The sequence below is a fragment of the Vidua chalybeata genome, chromosome 4 (assembly GCF_026979565.1).
Source record: "Vidua chalybeata isolate OUT-0048 chromosome 4, bVidCha1 merged haplotype, whole genome shotgun sequence".
NCBI lineage: Eukaryota > Metazoa > Chordata > Aves > Passeriformes > Viduidae > Vidua > Vidua chalybeata.
In genome coordinates, this window is record NC_071533.1 from 71,356,823 (window position 1) to 71,378,800 (window position 21,978).

Here is a 21,978-nt window from a genome sequence, read left to right on the forward strand (position 1 = left end):
CAAACAGTCTCACCGATCCCAATGTTGTCACTGATCCCAACGACCCCAATTATCTCAGTCATCCTAATAATTTAAACAATCCAAATTATCTCAGCGATCCCAGCAATCTCAGTGACCCCAAAGATCCAAATGATCCCAATTATCTCGGCCATCCCAATTATCTCAGCGCTCCCAACTGCCTCAACTCGGTGATCCCAAATATCTCGATTATGGGAACAATCCCAATGTTCTGCCCGGGCTTTTGAGGCTCCCACGGGTGAATTCTTCCCGTTGTGGAGATTTTTGGGAATGACGGGACACACCCTTTGTGCGCCTCCTTCCCTTGGGGTCCCACAGATCTGATCCCAAATCTGGATCCCAAATCTGGGGTTCCTGGATCAGATCCCACTCCCGGGACCCCCCGGCTCTGCTTCCCGGATCCAGGACCCCCCTTTGGGAATGGGAACGACCGCGGGGAGGAGAATCCCGGGGTAACCCCGAGCTCTGGAGCCGGGATGGGGCTGGATGTGGGGACGGAGCCGATGTCACCCGGGACACGCGCAGTGACAAACCCGGCAGAGCGATTGACACAAATCCAGGGGGACACTGGGGGGGGGGTGTGGGGGTGGCGTGTCCCCCATCCCGGCCGGTTCGGGACCCTTGTCCCCCCTCGGTGGCCGTGGCCGGGCGGGGAGCGGAGGTTCCGCTGCCGGCGGGACTGGGGCTGGCCCTGCCTCCTTCTCCTCCTCCTCCTCCTCCTCCTCCTCCTCCCGCCGCTCCCGCTCCCACATCTGCAGCTGGAATTGCAATTTGAGGCGCTGCCTGGGCCGGGACAGGGAGTGGGAGGAAGCCGGAGCGCGGGGGGCTGCGCGGGGCCCCGACGGGGACAGAGCCGCGGGGACAGAGCCGCGGGCAGGACGGGGACAGAGCCGCGGGGACAGAGCCGCGGGGACAGAGCCGCGGGCACCGCGGGGGCGGCCGGAGCCACCAGCCCGGCGGGCACAGCCCGGGTGACAAAGCGGGGGCCGCACCGAGGTGTCCCCAAGCCGTGTGCCCCCCACAGCGGTGAGTGGCCGGCGGGGGTGGCGGGAGCCGGGCGACAGCAAGGGCGAGGGGACGTGGGGAGCAGCCCTGTCCCCTGGCCGAGGTGAGGGTGACACCGCCCCTGGGGTCTCTGCCCGGTTTGGGGACACCGCGGGGGTGCCAGGACTCCGCGGCCTCTTCCCAGTGGGAATGGGGGGGGGGGCTGTGGGCACCTGGGGGGAGTGGGGATGGACGCTCGGACACTGTCCCCGTGTGTCCTGTCCTGGGGGACACTGCTGTGACCATCGGGGACACCACAGGGACAGTGCCACAATGCGCCAGCACCGTGCAGGGGACACCTCTGGCTGCCTCCTGTGTCCCAGTCACGGACGAGGGGACCGGGAAGGGTTCCAGGGAACCCCAACAGCTTCTCGGGAGGATTTGGGGTGTCCCCAACCCCAGAGCCGTGCTGAGCCCTGGCACAGCGGGGATGTGGGGACAAACTGCTCCTTCTGTCCCAGCACATCTGGATCGGAGCCCCACAGCTGCCCTGAGCCTCCCAGGGGACACCCCGAATTTTGGGGACACCCCGAGTTTGTGGGGTCACCCCGAGTTTGTGGGGTCACCCCGAGTTTGTGGGGTCACCCTGCCCGGCCGAGCCGGTGTCCCCGTGCCACTCTTGGCCGCGCCACAGCCCCGGTGCCGCTCCTGGCTGCTCCACCCTGATCCCGTCCCAAACTTTGTTTCCTTTCCCCGTTTCCGTGAGCCCCCGCAGAGACGGAAATGGTGGAAAATCCTCAAAATCGCTGCTCCAGCTGGAGGGAGCCCGGGAGCCACCGGGATCCTGCCCCGGGAGGGACCCCCCAGAGTCGGGGGCTTCGTCCTGTGTCCCCTGGGTGACAAAAGCATGGTTGTTGTCGGGGGGGGGCTTGAGGCCACCCACCCTCCTCGCCTGGGAGGGGAATGGCACCTTGGGGACAAAGGTGGCTGTTGGCCACCCCCTGCCAGGCCTGGAGAAGGAGGATTTTGGCTACCCAGAGCCTGAGGGTCAGCACAGACCCCGGAGTGTCCCCCCGGACCCCCCATGGCCATGGAGGGACAGGGAACGAAGCCACCGAGCCACCAAGGGCTGGCGTGTGCCCCTCTGGCTCCCGTGGGACGCGGGAGCTCAGACCGCGGGGTTGGGGACACTGGGGACATCCCTGCACATCCAAACCACAACCTGAGCCCCAGGCAGCTGGAAAAGGCCACAAATCCCAGAGCTGGGGGCTGACTTCCTGCAGGAAAACCTCCTGGAAAGCCCCATTTTGGTGGAAAAGCCCCATTTTGGTGGAAAAGCCCCTGGACCACCCACAGGACCCCCCCGTGTGTCACCCCAGGGCCACCAGCACGGCCTTCCCTGCCCACAGCTCTGGGGTGGCCAGAGCTGGACCCCCGGTTCCAGGGAAAGCCTCCCCACCTGCTGTTGGTATCCTGAGGGTTTTTTTTTTTTGGGAAGAGGGGAGCCTGTGGGGCCGGCAGCTCGTGGGTGGGTTTGGCTGGCGGTGAGGCCTCTCGCGATGAGCTCAGCCCTATCCCGAGCCTCTGGATTTGTGGGATGAGAGCGGCCAGCACGGGCTGGGGGGCTGGGGAGTGGCGGGAGGCTGTGGCCTCGGGAAGGGAGCCAGGAGCTGGGGTGTTATCCCAGGAAGAAGATTCGGAGCTGGTCCAGGCTGGGTTATAATCCCTGGGAAGAGCCAGGATCCCTTTGGCCACCCCGCTTCCATCAAGAAAATAAACTGGGATTTTTCCTAAACGAGCCCCCCGCAAAAAAGGGCTTTGGTTGAGGGCAAAAAATGTGCAGGAACAGCGATTTCCACCCTGCACATCTGTATCCTGCACATCTGCTCAGTGACAGGAACTCGGGTCCCTGTCCCCTCAGTGGTTGTGACAGCCGGGGACACCCTGGACGGTGACAATCGCGTGTGCCCCAAACTGGGACAGCCACACCCCATTGGGAGCCGGGATTTGGGGTCCCCTCCTGCCAACCCCACAGATCTCAGCCTCATCCCCGGTGTGTTTTTGGGGGGATCAAGGCTGGGGTGACACCGAGGGGACACCGTGGCCACTCCACGCTGCCGAGGGGACACGGGGATGGATTCTGTCCCTTCCTTTTCCAGGTGGGCAGCGAGGCCATGGCGATGCTGCTGGAGCCCGGGATGCAGAGCCTGCGGATGGGTAAGGATGTCCCCAAGGGGTGGCACGGGCTGAGATGTCCCCTGACCCCCGCAGACGATCACTCCGTGTCCGCGTCCCTTGCTGTCCCCTCTCTGTGTCCCCTCCACAGCTCCCTCGCTGGGGGAACCAGAACCAGCTGTGGGAGGAAACCTCATCCTGCCATCCCAATCCTGATCCCGCCATCCCAATCCTGATCCCGCCATCCCAAACCCCATCCAAACCTGAACCCGCCATCCCAAACCCCATCCTGCCATCCCAAACCCGATCCCTCCATCCCACAATCGAGCCTGCCATCCCAAACCTGATCCTGCCATCCCAAACCCGATCTCTCCATCCCAAACCTCATCCCTCCATCCCAAACCCCATCCCAAACCTGATCCCTCCATCCCAAACCTGATCCCTCCATTCCAAACCTCATCCCACTATCCAAAACCCCATCCCGCCATCCCAAACCCCATCCTGCCATCCCAAACCTGATCCCACCATCCCAAACCTGATCCTGCCATCCCAAACCCCATCCAAACCTGAACCCGCCATCCCAAACCCCATCCTGCCATCCCAAACCTGATCCCTCCATCCCACAATCGAGCCTGCCATCCCAAACCTGATCCTGCCATCCCAAACCCGATCTCTCCATCCCAAACCTCATCCCTCCATCCCAAACCCCATCCCAAACCTGATCCCGCCATCCCAAACCTGATCCCTCCATCCCAAACCTGATCCCTCCATCCCAAACCTCATCCCGCTATCCCAAACCCCATCCTGCCATCCCAAACCCCATCCTGCCATCCCAAACCTGATCCCGCCATCCCAAACCCCATCCTGCCATCCCAAACCCCATCCTGCCATCCCAAACCTCATTCCGCCATCCCAAACCCCATCCAAACCTGATCCTGCCATCCCAAACCCCATCCTGCCATCCCAAACCTGATCCCTCCATCCCACAATCGAGCCTGCCATTCCAAACCTGATCCTGCCATCCCAAACCCGATCTCTCCATCCCAAACCCCATCCCAAACCTGATCCCTCCATCCCAAACCTGATCCCTCCATCCCAAACCTGATCCCTCCATCCCAAACCTCATCCCACTATCCCAAACCCCATCCTGCCATCCCAAACCCCATCCTGCCATCCCAAACCTGATCCCGCCATCCCAAACCTGATCCCGCCATCCCAAACCCCATCCCAAACCTGATCCCTCCATCCCAAACCCCATCCTGCCATCCCAAACCTGATCCCGCCATCCCAAACCTGATCCCGCCATCCCAAACCCCATCCCAAACCTGATCCCTCCATCCCAAACCTCATCCCTCCATCCCAAACCCCATCCCAAACCTCATCCCTCCATCCCAAACCCCATCCCAAACCTGATCCCTCCATCCCAAACCTCACCCCCCCATCCCAAACCCCATCCCAAACCCGATCCCTCCATCCCAAACCCCATCCCTCCATCCCAAACCCAGGAATGCGGAGGCTGTGGCAGGATTTACCCCCCCGACCCCGATCCTTCTCCGCAGGAATGAGGTTTCATGTCCGAGGCTCTCCAGAGGCCCCGGCGGGTCACCGCTCCCCCCGGCTCTGTCGCACGCGGAGGCGGCGCAGAGACCGTTCCCATTTGTCTGGGATCAAATATTTATGGGACAGACATGGATACAGGGAAAGGCACTTACGGAGCGGGCGTAGGGGACAGCGGACGTGTCACCAGACAGCTCCGGGGTGGGGGGACACGGCAATCGCTGTCCCCAGCTCTGTGATGTGGCTCTTCCCCAGACACAATGTCAGGATCAGACCAATCCCAATCCCAATCCCAATCCCACAGCTGCTGCTGTTGGGGGATCCCAGAGCATTCCGTGGGGCTCCTGAGCTTCCCGAGGGTGTCCCAGTGGCTGTCCCAGGGCAAACTGGTGGCACTGGGAGCCAGGGTGGGTTTGTCCGGACACTGGCGAAAGAGAGATGGAGTTTTGTTCTTCCTGGAGGATCCTCTGCTGTTCCCAAATCCCTCCAACCACGGGGTCTGATCTGTTCCCAAATCCCTCCAACCACGGAGTGTGATCTGTTCCCAAATCCCTCCAACCACGGGGTCTGATCTGTTCCCAAATCCCTCCAACCACGGAGTCTGATCTGTTCCCAAATCCCTCCAACCACGGGGTCTGATCTGTTCCCAAATCCCTCCAACCACGGAGTGTGATCTGTTCCCAAATCTCTCCAGCCACGGAGTCTGATCTGTTCCCAAATCTCTCCAACCACGGAGCCTCCGCTGTTCCCAAATCTCTCCAGAGCCCGTCTGGGGGTGGGCGCTGCTCATCCCCGCTCCCACGGCCCCGATCCCGGCAGGATCCCGGCAGGATCCCGGCTGGATCGGCAATCCCAAAGCGCAGGTTTTAGGGCCGACAGCCCCTTCACCTCGCCGGTGTCACCGCCCGGACCCCACACCCCATTCCCAACACTTTACCCCATCTTGGGAAAGCCGCTCTGTCAGCTCCCCCAGCTCCTTCCAGCTGGAGCAGCTCCAGCGGCTCTTTCGTGGGCGGTGATTAATTAATGCCGGCTGCTAATTGGAGCCAGGTGCCCGGGGCAGCGCGGGCGGGACAGCCCCGTGTCCCCGGTGTGGGGTGGGAACTCTGGGGCTCACCCCATCCCGATTCTGGGATCATCGGGGGTCCCCGGGGCTGGAATTCTGCTGCTGGAGGGGACAGGGACGGGTGGTGGCTTCAGGAGGAGGAAGAGGAGGAGGGAAAATCTGCTGTGCCCGTGATCCCCACCCCCAGATTTTGGGATTACCACGGGCTCACGCAGGAGCTTCCAGGGTCTCCAGAAAACCGGGATGTTCTGGAGCGTGGCCAGGGGTCTGAGCTGGACCCACCCTCCCTCATTGGTTCTCCATGGATTTGAACCGCAGACACTTCCTTTCCCTCTTTCCAAGTTTTCCCCCATTCCCACTGGATCCAAACCTTCCAGCTGCTGGCCCCGAGCAGCTTCCCCTGGAAGTGTCCCCTTGGACACATGCCTGGAAATGTCCAAGGCCGTGTTGGATCCACCTGGGATAATGCAAGGTGCCTCTGCCCATGGGTGGGGTGGCACTGGATGGGGTTTAGGGACCTTCCTAATTCCAACCATCCCACAATTCCATGATTTTATGAACTCCAGTTCTGGAGACCCCACAGTGACTCTGTCCCCTCCTCCACCACATCCACCCCTGATCTGTCTCCATCGGGATGTCACGGGTGGTCTCTCCTTGGGGAAAGGATTTGGGAAGGGCTGGGATCCCTTTCCACCCAGATCCATCTCCGCCAAGATGTCCCTGGTGGTCTCTCCTTGGGGAAGGGTCTTTGGGAAGGGCTGGGATCCCTTTCCACCCGGATCCATCTCCATCGAGATGTCCCAGGTGATCTCTCTTTGGGAAGGGCTGGGATCCCTTCCCACCTGGATCCATCTCCATTGGGATGTCCCCGGTGGTCTCTCCTTGGGGAAAGGATTTGGGAAGGGCTGGGATCCCTTCCCACCTGGATCTGTCTCCATTTGGATATCCCAGGTGGTCTCTCCTTGGGGAAAGGATTTAGGAAGGGCTGGGATCCCTTCCCACCTGGATCCATCTCCATTGGGATGTCCCCGATGGTCTCTCCTTGGGGAAAGGATTTGGGAAGGGCTGGGATCCCTTCCCACCCGGATCCGTCTCCATCGGGATATCCCAATGGTGAAAGGATTTGGGAAGGGCTGGGATCCCTTTCCACCCGGATCCATCTCCATCGAGATGTCCCAGGTGATCTCTCTTTGGGAAAGGCTGGGATCCCTTCCCACCCGGATCCGTCTCCATTGGGATGTCCCCGGTGGTCTCTCCTTGGGGAAGGGTCTTCGGGGTCCCCCAGACTCTCCTGTCCGTGTCCCCAGGTGCCAACGGCGAGCGGTGCCCCACGCCGTCCCCGCCCGGCTCCCCGGGGACGCCCCACGACAGCTGCAGCATCGCCCCACTGACGCCTTCCCAGTCACCGGTGAGTGCGGGACCAGCGGGACCATGGCGGGACCAGTAAAGCCGTTGTGGGGTTCCCAGTAAGGCAGCTTTGGGGTCCCAGTAAGGCCATTATGGGGCTCCCAGTAAGGCAGTTGTGAAGTTCCCAGTAAGGCCATTATGGGGTCCCAGTAACACAGTTTTGGGGCCCCAGTAAGGCCATTATGGGTTTCCCAGTAAGGCCAGTGTGTGGTCCCAGTAAGGCCATTATGGGGCTCCCAGTAAGGCCATTATGGGGTTCCCAGTAAGGCCATTATGGGGTTCCCAGTAAGGCAGTTGTGAGGTTTCCAGTAAGGCCATTATGGGGCCCCAGTAAGGCCATTATGGGCTCCCAGTAACACAGTTTTGGGGCCCCAGTAAGGCCATTATGGGTTTCCCAGTAAGGCCAGTGTGTGGTCCCAGTAAGGCCATTATGGGGCTCCCAGTAAGGCCATTATGGGGCTCCCAGTAAGGCAGTTGTGAATTTCCCAGTAAGGCCGTTGTGGGGTTCCCAGTAAGGCAGCTTTGGGGTCCCAGTAAGGCCATTATGGGGCTCCCAGTAAGGCAGTTGTGAAGTTCCCAGTAAGGCCATTATGGGGTCCCAGTAACACAGTTTTGGGGCCCCAGTAAGGCCATTATGGGTTTCCCAGTAAGGCCAATGTGTGGTCCCAGTAAGGCCATTATGGGGCTCCCAGTAAGGCAGTTGTGAAGTTCCCAGTAAGGCCGTGGTGGGGTTCCCAGTAAGGCAGCTTTGGGGTCCCAGTAAGGCCATTATGGGGCTCCCAGTAAGGCAGTTGTGAAGTTCCCAGTAAGGCCATTATAAGGTCCCAGTAACACAGTTTTGGGGCCCCAGTAAGGCCAATATGGGTTTCCCATTATGGCCAGTGTGTGGTCCCAGTAAGGCCATTATGGGGTTCCCATTATGGCCAGTGTGTGGTCCCAGTAAGGCCATTATGGGGCTCCCAGTAAGGCCATTATGGGGTTCCCAGTAAGGCAGTTGTGAAGTTTCCAGTAAGGCCATTATGGGGCTCCCAGTAAGGCCATTATGGGGTTCCCATTATGGCCAGTGTGTGGTCCCAGTAAGGCCATTATGGGGTTCCCAGTAAGGCCATTATGGGGTTCCCAGTAAGGTCGTTATGAAGTCACTGTAAGGCCATTGTGGTGTCCCAGTATGGTCATTGTGGGGTCTCCAATAAGACCATTATGGTGTTCCCAGTAAGGCAGTTTTGGGGTCCCAGTAAGGCTATTATGGTGTTCCCAGTAAGGCTGTTTTGGGGTCCCAGTATGGCCATTATAGGTTTTCCAGTAAGGCTGTTATGGGGTTCCCAGTATGGCCATCATGGGTTTCCCAGTAAGGCCATTATGGGGTTCTCAGTAAAGCCATTATGGGGTTCCCAGTAAGGCAGTTTTGGGGTCCCAGTAAGGCCATTATGGGGTTCCCAGTAAGGTCATTGTAAAGTTGCTGTATGGCCATTGTGGGGTCCCCAGTAAGGCAGTTTTGGGGTCCCAGTAAGACCATTATGGGGTTCCCAGTAAGGCAGTTTTGGGGTCCCAGTAAGACCACTATGGGGTTCTCAGCGAGGCAGTTTTGGGGTCCCAGTAAGGCCATTATGGGGTTCCCAGTAAGGCCATTATGGGGTTCCCATTATGGCAAGTGTGTGGTCCCAGTAAGGCCATTATGGGGTTCCCAGTAAGGCCGTTATGGGGTTCCCAGTAAGGCAGTTGTGGAGTCCCAGTATGGCCATTGTGCCATTCCCAGTAAGGCTGTTGTGAGATCCCAGTAAGGCTGTTACGGGGTTCCCAGTAAGACCACTGTAAGTGGTGTAAGGCAGTTGTGGGGTCCCAGTACAGCTGTTGTGGGGTCCCAGTAAGGCCAGTGGGGTCTGCCCCCTGTCCTTTCCCGCTCTGGTCCTTCCCCAGTTCCTTCTCTCCTCCCCCTCCCCTCCCAGTCTGGCCTCCATTCCCCCCAGTCCTACAGGATGGGTCAGTCTACCCCCAGGACCTCTATCCATGGGATTTTCGGGATGGAGGGGTTTTCCAGCTCTGGAATGACCCACAAGAAAAAGTTTAACCCCACGAAACTCCTGCCCTCCTCTGGGGCCGCAGGGTGTGGGAGGCCGCGTTCCAGAGCCGGATCCTCCCTGGAGTTCCTTGTCCCTGCACATTCCTGCGCCGGCCGCCTCTTCCCTGCTGATCCCGGCGTTTTTCCCGGCCAGCTCGTGTCTGCACTCATCAAATCTGGGGACATTAAAAGTTAACGAAGCTTTCAGCTTCCCGTGGTGACATGGGGACAGGGCCTTGTCACATCCTTACGGCTTCTTCGGCACAGGGACAGCCCTGGAGGGAAGGGACACGGAGTAGGGACAGGAAAAGTGTGGGAGCAGCAGTGGGAACATCCCAAAACGCCTGGGCCAGGGGGATTTTCAGCTGGGCGAGCCCTGGGGACACCTGGGACGAGGTGAGATTGGACACAGGGAAGGGTTTTGGCTGGGTGACCCTTGGGGACACCTGGGATGATGTCACCTAGTCCAAGATGGGGAGCAGGGAACGGTTTGGGTTCAGTGGCCCTTGGGGACACCTGGGACAATGTCCCTTGGAGCGAGACTGGACACAGGGAAGGTCCAAGGGCTGGGTGACCCTTGGGGACACCTGGGATGAGGCCACCTGATCTGAGATGGGGAGCAGGGAATGGTTTGGGTTCAGCGACCCTTGGGGACACCTGGGACAATGTCCCTTGGAGCGAGACCGGACACAGGGAACGATTTGGGTTCAGTGACCCTTGGGGACACCTGGGACAATGTCCCTTGGAGCGAGACCGGACACAGGGAAGGTCCAAGGGCTGGGTGACCCTTGGGGACACCTGGGATGAGGCCACCTGATCTGAGATGGGGAGCAGGGAATGGTTTGGGTTCAGCGACCCTTGGGGACACCTGGGACAATGTCCCTTGGAGCGAGACCGGACACAGGGAACGATTTGGGTTCAGTGACCCTTGGGGACACCTGGGACAATGTCCCTTGGAGCGAGACCGGACACAGGGAAGGTTTTTGGGAATCTCGGCTCCAATTTCAGGGTCCAAATGAGGGGGGCTCAGCACCATAAAAACAGGAGCCCCCAACCACCCTGGCTGCTCCCATGGGCACCCATCCCTCTCCAGGACTGCCCAAATCCCTGTGTCCCATGGGAACTGCCTTTGGGAACGACCGCAGCCACCCCATGAAATATGGGAGATGCTTTTCCCAATTAGTTGAAGATGTGTAAGAAGAAGAATCACTCATCAGGAAGTCACCAAACTGGGTGAAAGTCCAGGAAAAATCCTGAAAATCCCGGGAAAATTAACCTGTTCCCGGGGTTTTTACTGCTTTTCTGGAATCCCCCTGTCCCAATTGAGTGATCCTATTCCTTGCCCTCCAGCGGAGCGAGGCGCGTTCCCAGCAGACCCCGTCCTTCTCCGTGGTGGTGGCCATCGACTTCGGCACCACCTCCAGCGGTTACGCCTTCAGCTTCACCAGCGATCCCGAGGCCATCCACATGATGAGGTGAGGACCTGCCAGGGGCTCCGGAGCTGGGAGAGGACCTTTATGGCCCCAAAATGGTCAGAAGTTGGGTTGGTGGGAGACGGTTCCTGGAAGCAGTGGTTGGGAGGTGTGGGGTGAGGATACTCCAAGGGATGGAGGCCCTCTGCTCAGGAGCCAGGCTGGGAGAGCTGGGAATGTTCCTCTGGAGAAGGGAAAATTCCAGGGAATGCTCAGAGTCCCTGAAGGGGCTCCAGGAGAGCTGGAGAGGGGCTGGGGACAAGGGACAGAGGGACAGGAGCCAGGGAATGGCTCCCAGTGGGAAAGGGGAGATTGGGCTGGGATCTTGGCAAGGAATTTCTGGCTGGGATGGAATTCTCAGATTTGCTGTGGCTGCCCCTGGATCCCTGGCAGTGCCCAAGGCAAGGTTGGATGGACTTGGATCCACCTGGGATCGTGGAAGGGATCCCTGCCATGGCAGGGGGTGGCAATCAGTGGTGTTCAAGGTCCCTCCCAACCCAATCCAGTCTGGAATTCCATTAAATTCCTCAGAGGATGGAGCAGGATCACCCCTCCTCCTTTGTCCCCCTTTAAGGTCCTTCAGACCACGCCCACAGAAACGAATTAAACCTGGCAGGACCCATTTCCTGGAAGTTCACCTGCTCCGGCTCCTCTTTGCAGGAAATGGGAGGGAGGGGACCCGGGTGTGGCCAACCAGAAGACCCCCACCAGCCTCCTGTTGACCCCGGAGGGGACGTTCCACAGCTTTGGCTACACCGCCCGCGATTACTACCACGACCTGGACCCCGAGGAGGCCCGCGAGTGGTTCTACTTCGAGAAGTTTAAGATGAAGATCCACAGCACCAGTGTGAGTCCCAGCTCCCATCCTGACGTTCCTGGTGTTCCCAGGGGGATCCTGGCCGGGCTGGGAATTGGATTTTTGGGAAAAATCCCATTTTAGCCCATTTTAGGGGGTGGATTTGAGGTTCTCCCATCCGAGCTTCTCCAGGGTGGGTGGATGTGGCTGCACAAAGCTTCAGGTGCCGTAGCAAATTCCCGAGGTTTGGTGATGGATCCGGCCACCCCCCAGCCCCTCATGTGATCCATTTGCTGTTCCCGGCAGGATCTGACCATGAAAACCGAGCTGGAAGCCGTCAATGGGAAGAAGATGCCGGCGCTGGAGGTGTTCGCCCACGCGCTGCGCTTCTTCAAGCAGCATGCGGTGCAGGTGGGGCCACCTCCATCCCTCCTCCTCCTTCCCAAATGGAATCCTCTGCGTCCTCTCCGTGCACTCCATGTGAGGGTGGGGAGGCCCTGGAATGAAATTCCAAGAGAAGCTGTGGCTGCCCCATCCCTGGAAGTGTCCAAGGCCAGGTTGGACACTGGGGCTTGGAGTGACCTGGGATAGCGGGAGGTGTCTCCCTGGGTGGGACTGGATGGGATTTAAGGTCCCTCCCAACCCAAACCATTCCGTGATTCACCGGGAGCCCCCAGGTGTCACCTCCTGCTTGTCCCCTGGCAGGAGCTGAAGGACCAGTGCCCGTCCCTGCCCGAGAGCGATGCCATCCGCTGGGTCCTCACCGTGCCGGCCATCTGGAAGCAGCCGGCCAAGCAGTTCATGCGGGAAGCGGCCTACAAGGTGGGGGGACTCTGGAGGGTGACCACGTGGTGACCCTCACAGGGGTTGTGGTCTCCAGGGCATCCCCTTCCTCCCTCAAACTGAATTCCCACTGTCAGAGGGTAGCATTAGGTGGGATATGGGGATGGAATTCCTGGCTGGGAGGGTGGGGAGGGGCTGGGATGGAATTCCCAGATCTGCTGTGGCTGCCCCTGGATCCCTGGCAGTGCCCAAGGCCAGGTTGGACACTGGGGCTTGGAGCAGCCTGGCACAGTGGGAGGTGTCCCTGCACATGGCAGGGGGTAAAATGGGATGGGATTTAAGGTCCTTCCAACCCAAACCTACCAAAAGTTGTTGGGTGAGCAGGTGGATAATTTGCCAGGTGGGTGGTTAAGTGGATGGTTGGGTGTTTGGTTGAATTGTTCAGTGGTTGGGTGGTTGGTTTGGTGCTCAGGTCATTGGTTGAGCAGTTCTCTGGTTGAGTGGTTGGGTTGTTGGTCGATGCGTTGGTTGAGCGGTTGGTTGGTTGGTTGAATGGGTGGGTCATTGGTTGGGAGGTGGTTGGGTGGCTGGTTGAGCAGGTGAACCATTGGTTGGGTGATTAGTTTGGTGGTTGGGTCATCGGTTGGGTAGTTGGTTGGTCGGTTGTGTGCTTTTTTGATGTTCAGGACATTGGTGGGGTCATTGGTTGAGTGGGTCATTGGTCGAGCAGTTGGATGATTGAGCAGGTGGTTCGTTGGGCGATCAGGTCATTGGTTGGGTGGTCAGGTGGTTGGTTGTGTGGTTGGTTTGGTGGTCAGGTCTTTGGTTGTGGTTCGTTGAACGGTTGGTTGGGTGGACGGTGGTGAGGTCATTGGTTGGTCAGTTGGGTGGGTGGATGGTTTGGTTGGGTGGTTGGTTTGGTGGTGAGGTTGTTGATTTGGTGGTTGGTTGGGTGGGGAGGTCATTGGTTGGGTGGATGGTTTGGTGGTGAGGTCGTTGGTTTGGTGGTTGGTTGGGTGGTTAGTTGGCTGGTGAGGTCGTTGGTTTGTTGGGTGGTTGGTTGCATGGTTGGTTTGGTGATCAGGTCGTTGGTTGGATGGTTAGTTGGGTGGGGAGGTCATTGAGTTTTTTGTGTGGTTGGTTGGGTGGTTGATTGGGCGGTTGGTTTGGTGCTCAGGTCATTGGTTGAGTGGTTGGTTGTGTGGTCTGGTTGTTGGTTGTGTGGTTGGTTGGATGGTTAGTTGGGTGCTGAGGTCGTTGAGTTTGTTGTGTGGTTGGTTGGATGGTTGGTTGGGTGGTCAGGTCATTGGTTGTGTGGTTGGTTGGATGGTTAGTTGGGTGCTGAGGTCGTTGAGTTTGTTGTGTGGTTGGTTGGATGGTTGGTTGGGTGGTCAGGTCATTGGTTGTGTGGTTGGTTGGATGGTTAGTTGGGTGCTGAGGTCGTTGAGTTTGTTGTGTGGTTGGTTGTGTGGCTGGTTGGGTGGTTGGTTTGGTGGTCAGGTCGTTGGTTGGGCGGTCAGTTGGGCAGTCGGTTGGGCGGTTGGGTGGATTTCTGGCAGGCTGAGTGGTTGGATGGCCAGCTGCATGCTTGGGTTATTGGTTAAGCTGCCGAGTCACGGGTTGAGCGCTTGATTGGTCGGTTGAGTTTTTGGGTGAATATTCAGATATCGGCGAGTGTCGGGTCCTCCCGCATTCCACAATTCCAGACCCGTGTGAGCACCAAGGGGATGGGGACACACCTGGGACCCCCCGTTCCCCGTCCGCTCCCCGCTCTGTCACCGCGTGTCCCCGCAGGCCGGGCTGGTGTCCCCGGAGACGCCGGAGCAGCTGCTGATCGCGCTGGAGCCCGAGGCCGCCTCCATTTACTGCCGGAAGCTGCGGCTGCACCAACTGATCGAGCTGAGCTGCCGCCCCCCGGCCAACGGGGCCGAGCCCCCCCACCCCATCGACTCCAGCTTCCGGCAGGGTGAGGGGCGCAGGGAATGGGGTCGGGACAGGGCCGAGGGCTGAAGGAGCAGGGAATGGGACCTGGTCCCGCGTGCCAGGTCTGGAGGGTCCATCAGCTGCCATGGCTGGGGAAGTCCCCGGAGACCCCATTCCCAGAGAGTCCTCTGTCCCCAGAGATCCTCATTGCCAGAAACCCCATTCCCAGAGACCCCATTCCCAGAGATCCCCCCCATTGCCAGAAACCCCATTCCCAGAGACCCCATTCCCAGAGTCCTCTGTCTCCAGAGATCCCCCTCATTGCCAGAAACCCCATTCCCAGAGACCCCATTCCCAGAGATCACCCCCATTGCCAGAAACCCCATTCCCAGAGACCCCATTCCCAGAGATCACCCCCATTGCCAGAAATCCCATTCCCAGAGATCCCATTTCCAGAGATCCCCCTCATTGCCAGAAATCCCATTCCCAGAGACCCCATTCCCAGAGATCACCCCCATTGCCAGAAACCCCATTGCCAGAGACCTCATTGCCAAGGACCCCATTCCCAGAGATTCCCCTGTTCCCAGAGACCCCCTGTCCCCAGAGGTCCCCCCCCCATTCCCAGAGATCCCCCATTCCCAGAGATTTCCCATCCTCACACCCCCATTCCCAGAGATCCCCATCCCCAGAGACCCCTCATTCCCAGACCCCCTCATTCCCAGACCCCCTCATTCCCAGAGCCCCCCATTCCCAGAGAGCCATCATTGCCAGAGACCCCCCCATTCCCAGAGACCCTCCTTTCCCAGGCTCCCCCATTCCTAGACCCCCCATTCCCAGAGAACCCCCGGCCCCAAAGACCCCATTCCCAGGCTCCCCCATTCCCAGAGACCCCCTGTCCCCAGAGACCCCATTTCCAGAGAACTCTTGGCCCCAAAGACCCCATTCCCAGGCTCCCCCATTCCCAGGGCCCCCTGTCCCCAGAGACCCCATTCCCAGAAACCCCATTCCCAAACCCTCTCATTCCCAGGCATCCCCATTCCCAGGCCCCCCCATTCCCAGAGAACCCCCGGCCCCAAAGACCCCATTCCCAGGCTCCCCCATTCCCAGAGACCCCCTGTCCCCAGAGACCCCATTCCCAGAAACCCCATTCCCAAACCCTCTCATTCCCAGGCCTCCCCATTCCCAGACCCCCCATTCCCAGGACCCCCCATTCCCCCCTTCCCAAATCCAGGGCATTTTTTTTCCTGCTTTCCCATAAGCCTTCAAGCCGTGTCCCATTCCTGCCACCTTGGCCACCACCCTGTGTCCCTGGGCCACCTCCAGGGGCTGTCCCCCCATGGATGGGATCCTGGGCTTTACTGGGACAACCCCAGTTTGCCCAGCTGGGACCAAGCCCCGGAACTGGGATGCACAGGTGGCGATCCCAGATGGAGATTTGGGATCCCATGGGGGATTTATGGGGTTGCTCGAGCTGATCCCAAGGATGAGGAATTATCCACGTGCCAAAAATATCCCAGGACAACCCCACCTTCCCAACCCATCCCAGCCTTTCCGGGCAGAGAAAACCCAACCCGGGCTGTGGGGTCCGGGCCGGAGGTGGCATCGCCCAGGGTGGGCACGGGGTGATCCCATGGGATCTGGTGGGATCCTTTGGGATCGCAGCAGGGCAGCGGGAAAGCTGGATCAGCCTGTCCATGGTGGAGCTGGGTCATATTGGGGTCCTGGCTGGAGCGGGGCGGTCACCAGTGCTCCCAGTACAGACCCCACAGCGGGAATGGGGCGGATCCTGGGTAATGGGGAGGATCCCATGGAAGTGGGGTGGATTCCATGTGAGTGGGGGGGATCCCATGGATGTGGGGGGCATCCTATGGGAGTGGGGTGGATCCTATGGAAGTGGTTTGGATCGCATGGAAGTGGGGTGGATCCCATGAGTGTGGGGGGGATCCCATGAATATGGGGGGGATCCCATGGATGTGGGGTGGATCCTATGGAAGTGGTTTGGATCGCATGGAAGTGGGGTGGATCCAATGGAAATGGGGTGGATCCCATGAAAGTGGGATGGATGCCGTGGAAGTGGGGTGGATCATATGGAAATGGGATGGATCCCATGGATGTGGGGTGGATCATATGGAAGTGGGGTGGATCCCATGAAAGTGGGATGGATGCCGTGGAAGTGGGGTGGATCATATGGAAGTGGGGTGGATCCCATGGATGTGGGGGGGATCCTGACCCCGCTGCCGACCCCCGGCTCTCTCCCCAGCCCGGGAGCAGCTCCGGCGATCCCGGCACAGCCGCACCTTCCTGGTGGAGTCGGGAGTGGGCGAGCTCTGGTCGGAGATGCAGGCAGGTACGAGGTGGGGACACGGGTGGAGGATCCCCACTGGAGATTCCCAGATCCCGGCGTCCCGCTGGATGTCCCCTTCGTGGCACAGCCACCCCCAAGCACCCAAAGGTGCTCCAGCCATGGGGGTGACACGGTTGGGGTCTGTCCCTTGACCGCACAGAAGGGGCGGGGTCTCCCTGCCACCATCCCATCCCTTCGTCTCTCCGCCCGCCCCAATTCCCAATATTTTGGGAAAACGCAGCTCTGGGTCCCCGCGGGTGGGTGTCGCGGGGGGTCACCCAGCACCGCCACCCTGTCACTGTCCTCCCCCCGCAGGTGACAGGTACATCGTGGCCGATTGTGGCGGGGGGACGGTGGATTTGACCGTGCACCAGATCGAGAAGCCGCAGGGGACGCTGAAGGAGCTCTACAAAGCCTCGGGTGGGATGAGGATCCCTGGTCATCCTTTTTTTCCCCCCCATCCGGGATCCCCCTGGGACCCCAAACCCCGACTGGGACCCCAAACCTCGGTTGGAACCCCAAACCCGGCTGGGACCCCAAACCCTGGCTGGGACCCCAAACCTGGGCCGGGATCCCAAATCCGAGCTGGGACCCCAAATCCCGGTTGGGATGCCTAACCCGGGCTGGAACCCCAAACCTCGGTCGGGACCCCACATCCGGGCTGGGACTCCAAACCCCGACTGGGACCCCAAACCCCGACTGGGACCCCAAATCCGGGCGGGGACCCCAAATCCGGGCTGGGACCCTAAACCCCGGTTGGGACCCCAAATCCGAGCTGGGACCCCAAACCTCGGTTGGGACCCCAAATCCGGGCTGGGACCCCAAACCTCGGTTGGGACCCCAAATCCGGGCTGGGACCCCAAACCTCGGTTGGGACCCCAAATCCGGGCTGGGACCCCCCCGCCCCACGAAAGGGTGGTGGGTGGGGCTGTGGCTCCACCTGGTGGCGGCGGGGGGAAGTGCAGGGGGACAGAGAAGGGACAGAGGGAAAGAGGGACAGACTGGGGGGACAAGAAGGGACAGGGGTGGATTAGGGGGGCAAGGTGGGGCTGGGAGGATGGGGATGGTGGGTGTGGGGGGACAGAGGGACAAGGAGATGGGGTGGAGGGGACAGGGGCGTGTGGGGGACCTGGGGACATGCCGCAAGGACACCGGGAAGGGGCACTTGGGGACATGGTGATAGGGGTGCCACGGGGATGTGTGGGGACCTGAGGACATGGGAACGTGGGGATGTGGGGGACATGGAGATGGGGGTGACACAGGGACATGGGGGACATGGGGGAGACAAGGACGAGAGGATGAAGGACACGGGGACATGGGAATGTGGAGCATGTGGGGATATGGTGTTGGGGGGGACATGGGGACATGGAGGATATGGGGGACACGGTGATGGGGGACATGAGGACATCAGGATGGGGGACACAGGAGACACGGGGACGTGGGGATGGGAGACGTGGGAGTGTGGGTGCCACAGGGACATGGGGATGGCAGACATGGGGACATGGTGATGGAGGACAAGGAGACATGGGAGTGTGAGGGACATAGGGACATGGAGATGTGGGAGAACGCGGTGATGGGGGACACGGCTGCCATGGGGACACAGCTACCACAGGGCCACCTCCTGACCCCACCCCGGTCCCTCAGGAGGTCCCTATGGGGCCGTGGGCGTGGACCTGGCCTTCGAGAAGCTTCTGTGCCACATCTTCGGGGACGATTTCATCGCCACCTTCAAGGCCAAGCGTCCGGCAGCCTGGGTGGACCTGACCATCGCCTTCGAGGCCCGGAAGCGCGCGGCCGCCCCGAGCCGCTCCAGCCCCCTCAACATCTCCCTGCCCTTCTCCTTCATCGACTTCTACCGCAAACACCGCGGCCACAACGTCGAGACCGCGCTCCGCAAGAGCAAGTGAGGGGTGACGCGGGCTGGGGACGTCTCGGGAGCGCGGGGACACGGTGGGAGTGACGCTGGGGTGGGAAAGGGCAAGAGAGGAGGGAAAGGTGGCATAGGGGTGGAGGTGTGGGAGTAGAGAGGACAGGGAAGGACCAGGTGGAAGTTGCCGGTCACCCCTGGGTCCCCTGTCTGTCCCCAGTGTCAACCTGGTGAAGTGGTCGTCCCAAGGGATGCTGAGGATGTCCCCCGAGGCCATGAACGAGCTGTTCCAGCCAACCATCACCCACATCATCCAGCACATCGGTGGGGCCTGGGGACACGCCCACCCATGGGGAACCCCTGTCCCTGTCCCACCCTCTGTCCCTGGGATCACTCCTCGTCCCTGGCACCTTCCCTGTTACTGGGAGCCCTCCATTCCTGGGATCATTCCCATCCCTGGGGGATGCCCCCCATTCCTGGCAGCGCCTTCATCCCTGGGACTATCCCTGTCCCTATGAGCCCCCCATCCTTGGGACCATCCCATGCCTGAGTGATCTCCCTCATCCCTGGGACAATCCCATCCCCTGGGATCCCCTTTGTCCCTGTGACCCCGCTCCTGTCCCTGGGACCCTCCTGTGCCTGGGACCCCCCCCTTCATCCCCGGGACCTTCCCTTCATCACCTTCCCTGTGCCTGGAACCCTTTTTGTCCCTGGGACCACTCCTGTCTCTGGAGTCCACCTTGTCCCCGGAACCCCCCATTCCTGGGTCTCCCATTCCTTGTTCCTGGAACCCCCATTGCCCCTGGGAACCTTTTATCCCTCGAATCCCCATTGTCCCTAGGGCCAGCCCTTGTCCCTGGAACCCGCCTTGTCCCTGGAACCCTCCCTGTCCCTTGGCCCCATTCCACCCCTGGAACTCCCCCCATTCCTGGCCTCCCCTCATCCCTGGCCCCCCATCACCCCCATCCCTTCCCCACACCCCTTCTCCACCATCCCAACCTCCAAACCTCCCCTTTTATCCCCACTCCAGACACCCTCCTGAAGAAACCCGAGGTCCACGGCATCAAATTCCTGTTCCTGGTGGGCGGCTTCGCCGAGTCGGCCATGCTGCAGCGGGCGGTGCAGGCCGCCTTCGGCCACTGCTGCCGGGTCATCGTCCCGCAGGACGTGGGGCTGACCATCCTCAAAGGGGCCGTGCTCTTCGGCCTGGACCCCGGCGTGGTGCGGGTGCGCCGCTCCCCGCTCACCTACGGCGTGGGGGTCCTCAACAAGTTCGTGGAGGGCAAGCACCCGCGGGAGAAGCTGCTGGTCAAGGAGGGCAAGAACTGGTGCACCGACATCTTCGAGAAGTTCGTGACCGTGGACCAGTCGGTGGCGTTGGGCGAGGTGGTCCAGCGGAGCTACTGCCCGGCCCGGCCCGGCCAGCGCCGGACCATCATCAACATCTACTGCTGTGACACCGATGACGTGGTGTACATCACCGACCCCGGCGTCAGGAAGTGCGGCACCATCAGCCTGGAGCTGGGGGACGCGGGGGACGCGGGCCCGGCGCGGGGCCGGCGCGAGATCCGCACCAGCATGCAGTTCGGGGACACCGAGATCAAGGTGACGGCGCTGGACACGCGCACGGCGCGCAGCGTGAGGGCCACCATCGACTTCCTGTCCAACTGAGGGGCCCCTGGGATGTGCCACCGTCGGCTTCCTGTCCAACTGGGACTACCCAGGATGTGCCACCATCGGCTTCCTGTCCAACTGGGACTACCCAGGATGTGCCACCATCGGCTTCCTGTCCAACTGGGACTACCCAGGATGTGCCACCATCGGCTTCTTGTCCAACCGAGACCTTCCTGGAGACTCCACCATTGATTTCATCTGCAGCTGAGGCCCCCTGTCATCATGGGGACACACCCAGGACCTGCCACCATCAACTTCCTGTCCAACTGAGGGGCCCTGGCATTGTGGGGACACCCCTGGAATCTGCCACCATTGACTTCCCGTCCATCTGAGACCCTCCTGGAGATGCCACCATGGACTTCATCTCCACCTGAGGGACCCTGTGATTGTGGGGAGACACCCCTGGGAGATGCCACCATCAACTTCCTGTCCAAATGAGAGTCCCTGCCATTGTGGGGACAATCCCAGGACCTGCCACCATAGACTTCATCTCCAACTTACAGTCCCTGTCATTGTGGGGACACCCGTGGGAGCTGCCACCATCGACTTCCTGTCCAAATGAGACCTCCCTGGAGATGCCACCATTGACTTCTTGTCCAACTGACATTGGGACCACCATTGTGGGGACCACTGGGAGATGCCACCACTGACTTTGTCTTCAACTGAGGCCATCCTAGGATCTGCCACCACAGAATCCTGTCCAACGGAGAGTCCCTGTCATTGTGGGGACACCCCCAGGAGCTGCCAGCATCAACTGCCTGTCCAACTGAGGGGCCTTGGGAGATGCCACCATCAACTTCATCTCCAGCTGAGACCCCGCCAACATCATGGGGACCTCTGGGACCTGCCACCATAGACTTCTTGTCCAACTGAGACCTTCCTGGAGACGCCACCATGGACTTCTTGTCCGACTAAGACCTTCCTGGAGATGCCACCATGGACTTCTTGTCCGACTGAGACCTTCCTGGAGACGCCACCATGGACATCTTGTCCATCTGAGACCTTCCTGGAGATGCGACCATGGACTTCTTGTCCAACTGAGACCTTCCTGGAGACGCCACCATGGACATCTTGTCCATCTGAGACCTTCCTGGAGATGCGACTATGGACTTCTTGTCCGACTGAGACCTTCCTGGAGACGCCACCATGGACATCTTGTCCAACAGAGATCATAGTGGAGATGCCACCATGGACATCTTGTCCATCTGAGACCTTCCTGGAGATGCCACCATGGACTTCTTGTCCAACTGAGACCTTCCTGGAGACGCCACCATGGACATCTTGTCCATCTGAGACCTTCCTGGAGATGCCACCATGGACATCTTGTCCAACTGAGATCATCGTGGAGACGCCACCATGGACTTCTTGTCCAACTGAGACCTTCCTGGAGACGCCACCATGGACTTCCTGTCCAACTGAGACCATCACAGAGATGCCACCATGGACTTCTTGTCGAACTGAGACCTTCCTGGAGATGCCACCATGGACTTCTTGTCCGACTGAGACCTTCCTGGAGATGCCACCATCGATTTCCACCCCAGCTGAGACCTCCTGTCACTGTGGGCACCATGCCAGGACCTGGCACCATGGATTCCCTCCCAGACTGAGACCCCCGCCCTTATCCTGGGGACCCCAGTCCCTGCCCCCCACCCTCTCCCAGCCCCCCTTTAACTGGAATTTGCCTCATGACCCCTCCCCATTCCCCATCCAGGACTATTTGGGATTATCCAGCCGGGGTTCTCCCCTGTCCCTCTGGGCAGGTTCATGGAGGGGATCTGGGCTCCCAGCCCATTCCCAGTGGGATTTTCCTCCTTCCCGAGGTAGGATTTTGTACTTTAACCCCCCCACAGGCA

General features: G+C 60.2%; 1 protein-coding gene across 2 annotated transcripts; it reads left to right on the forward strand.

The window, feature by feature from the left end:
• The first annotated feature begins 959 nt into the window (after positions 1-959).
• HSPA12B (heat shock protein family A (Hsp70) member 12B) lies at positions 960-20,122 on the forward strand. Of its 2 annotated transcripts, none has more exons than XM_053941962.1 (13): positions 960-1,044; positions 3,162-3,219; positions 7,108-7,208; positions 10,617-10,741; positions 11,399-11,585; positions 11,841-11,945; positions 12,240-12,356; positions 14,112-14,283; positions 16,501-16,587; positions 16,900-17,004; positions 18,229-18,487; positions 18,672-18,775; positions 19,482-20,122. In XM_053941962.1, the coding sequence occupies exons 2-13, from the start codon at positions 3,177-3,179 to the stop codon at positions 20,120-20,122; spliced, it is 2,046 nt and encodes a 681-aa protein (XP_053797937.1). In that variant the 5' UTR covers positions 960-1,044; positions 3,162-3,176. The 2 variants fall into 2 exon arrangements, with proteins under 2 accessions (XP_053797937.1, XP_053797938.1); XM_053941963.1 differs by having other exon boundaries at positions 18,273-18,487; positions 19,482-20,005.
• Positions 20,123-21,978: the final 1,856 nt, after the last annotated feature.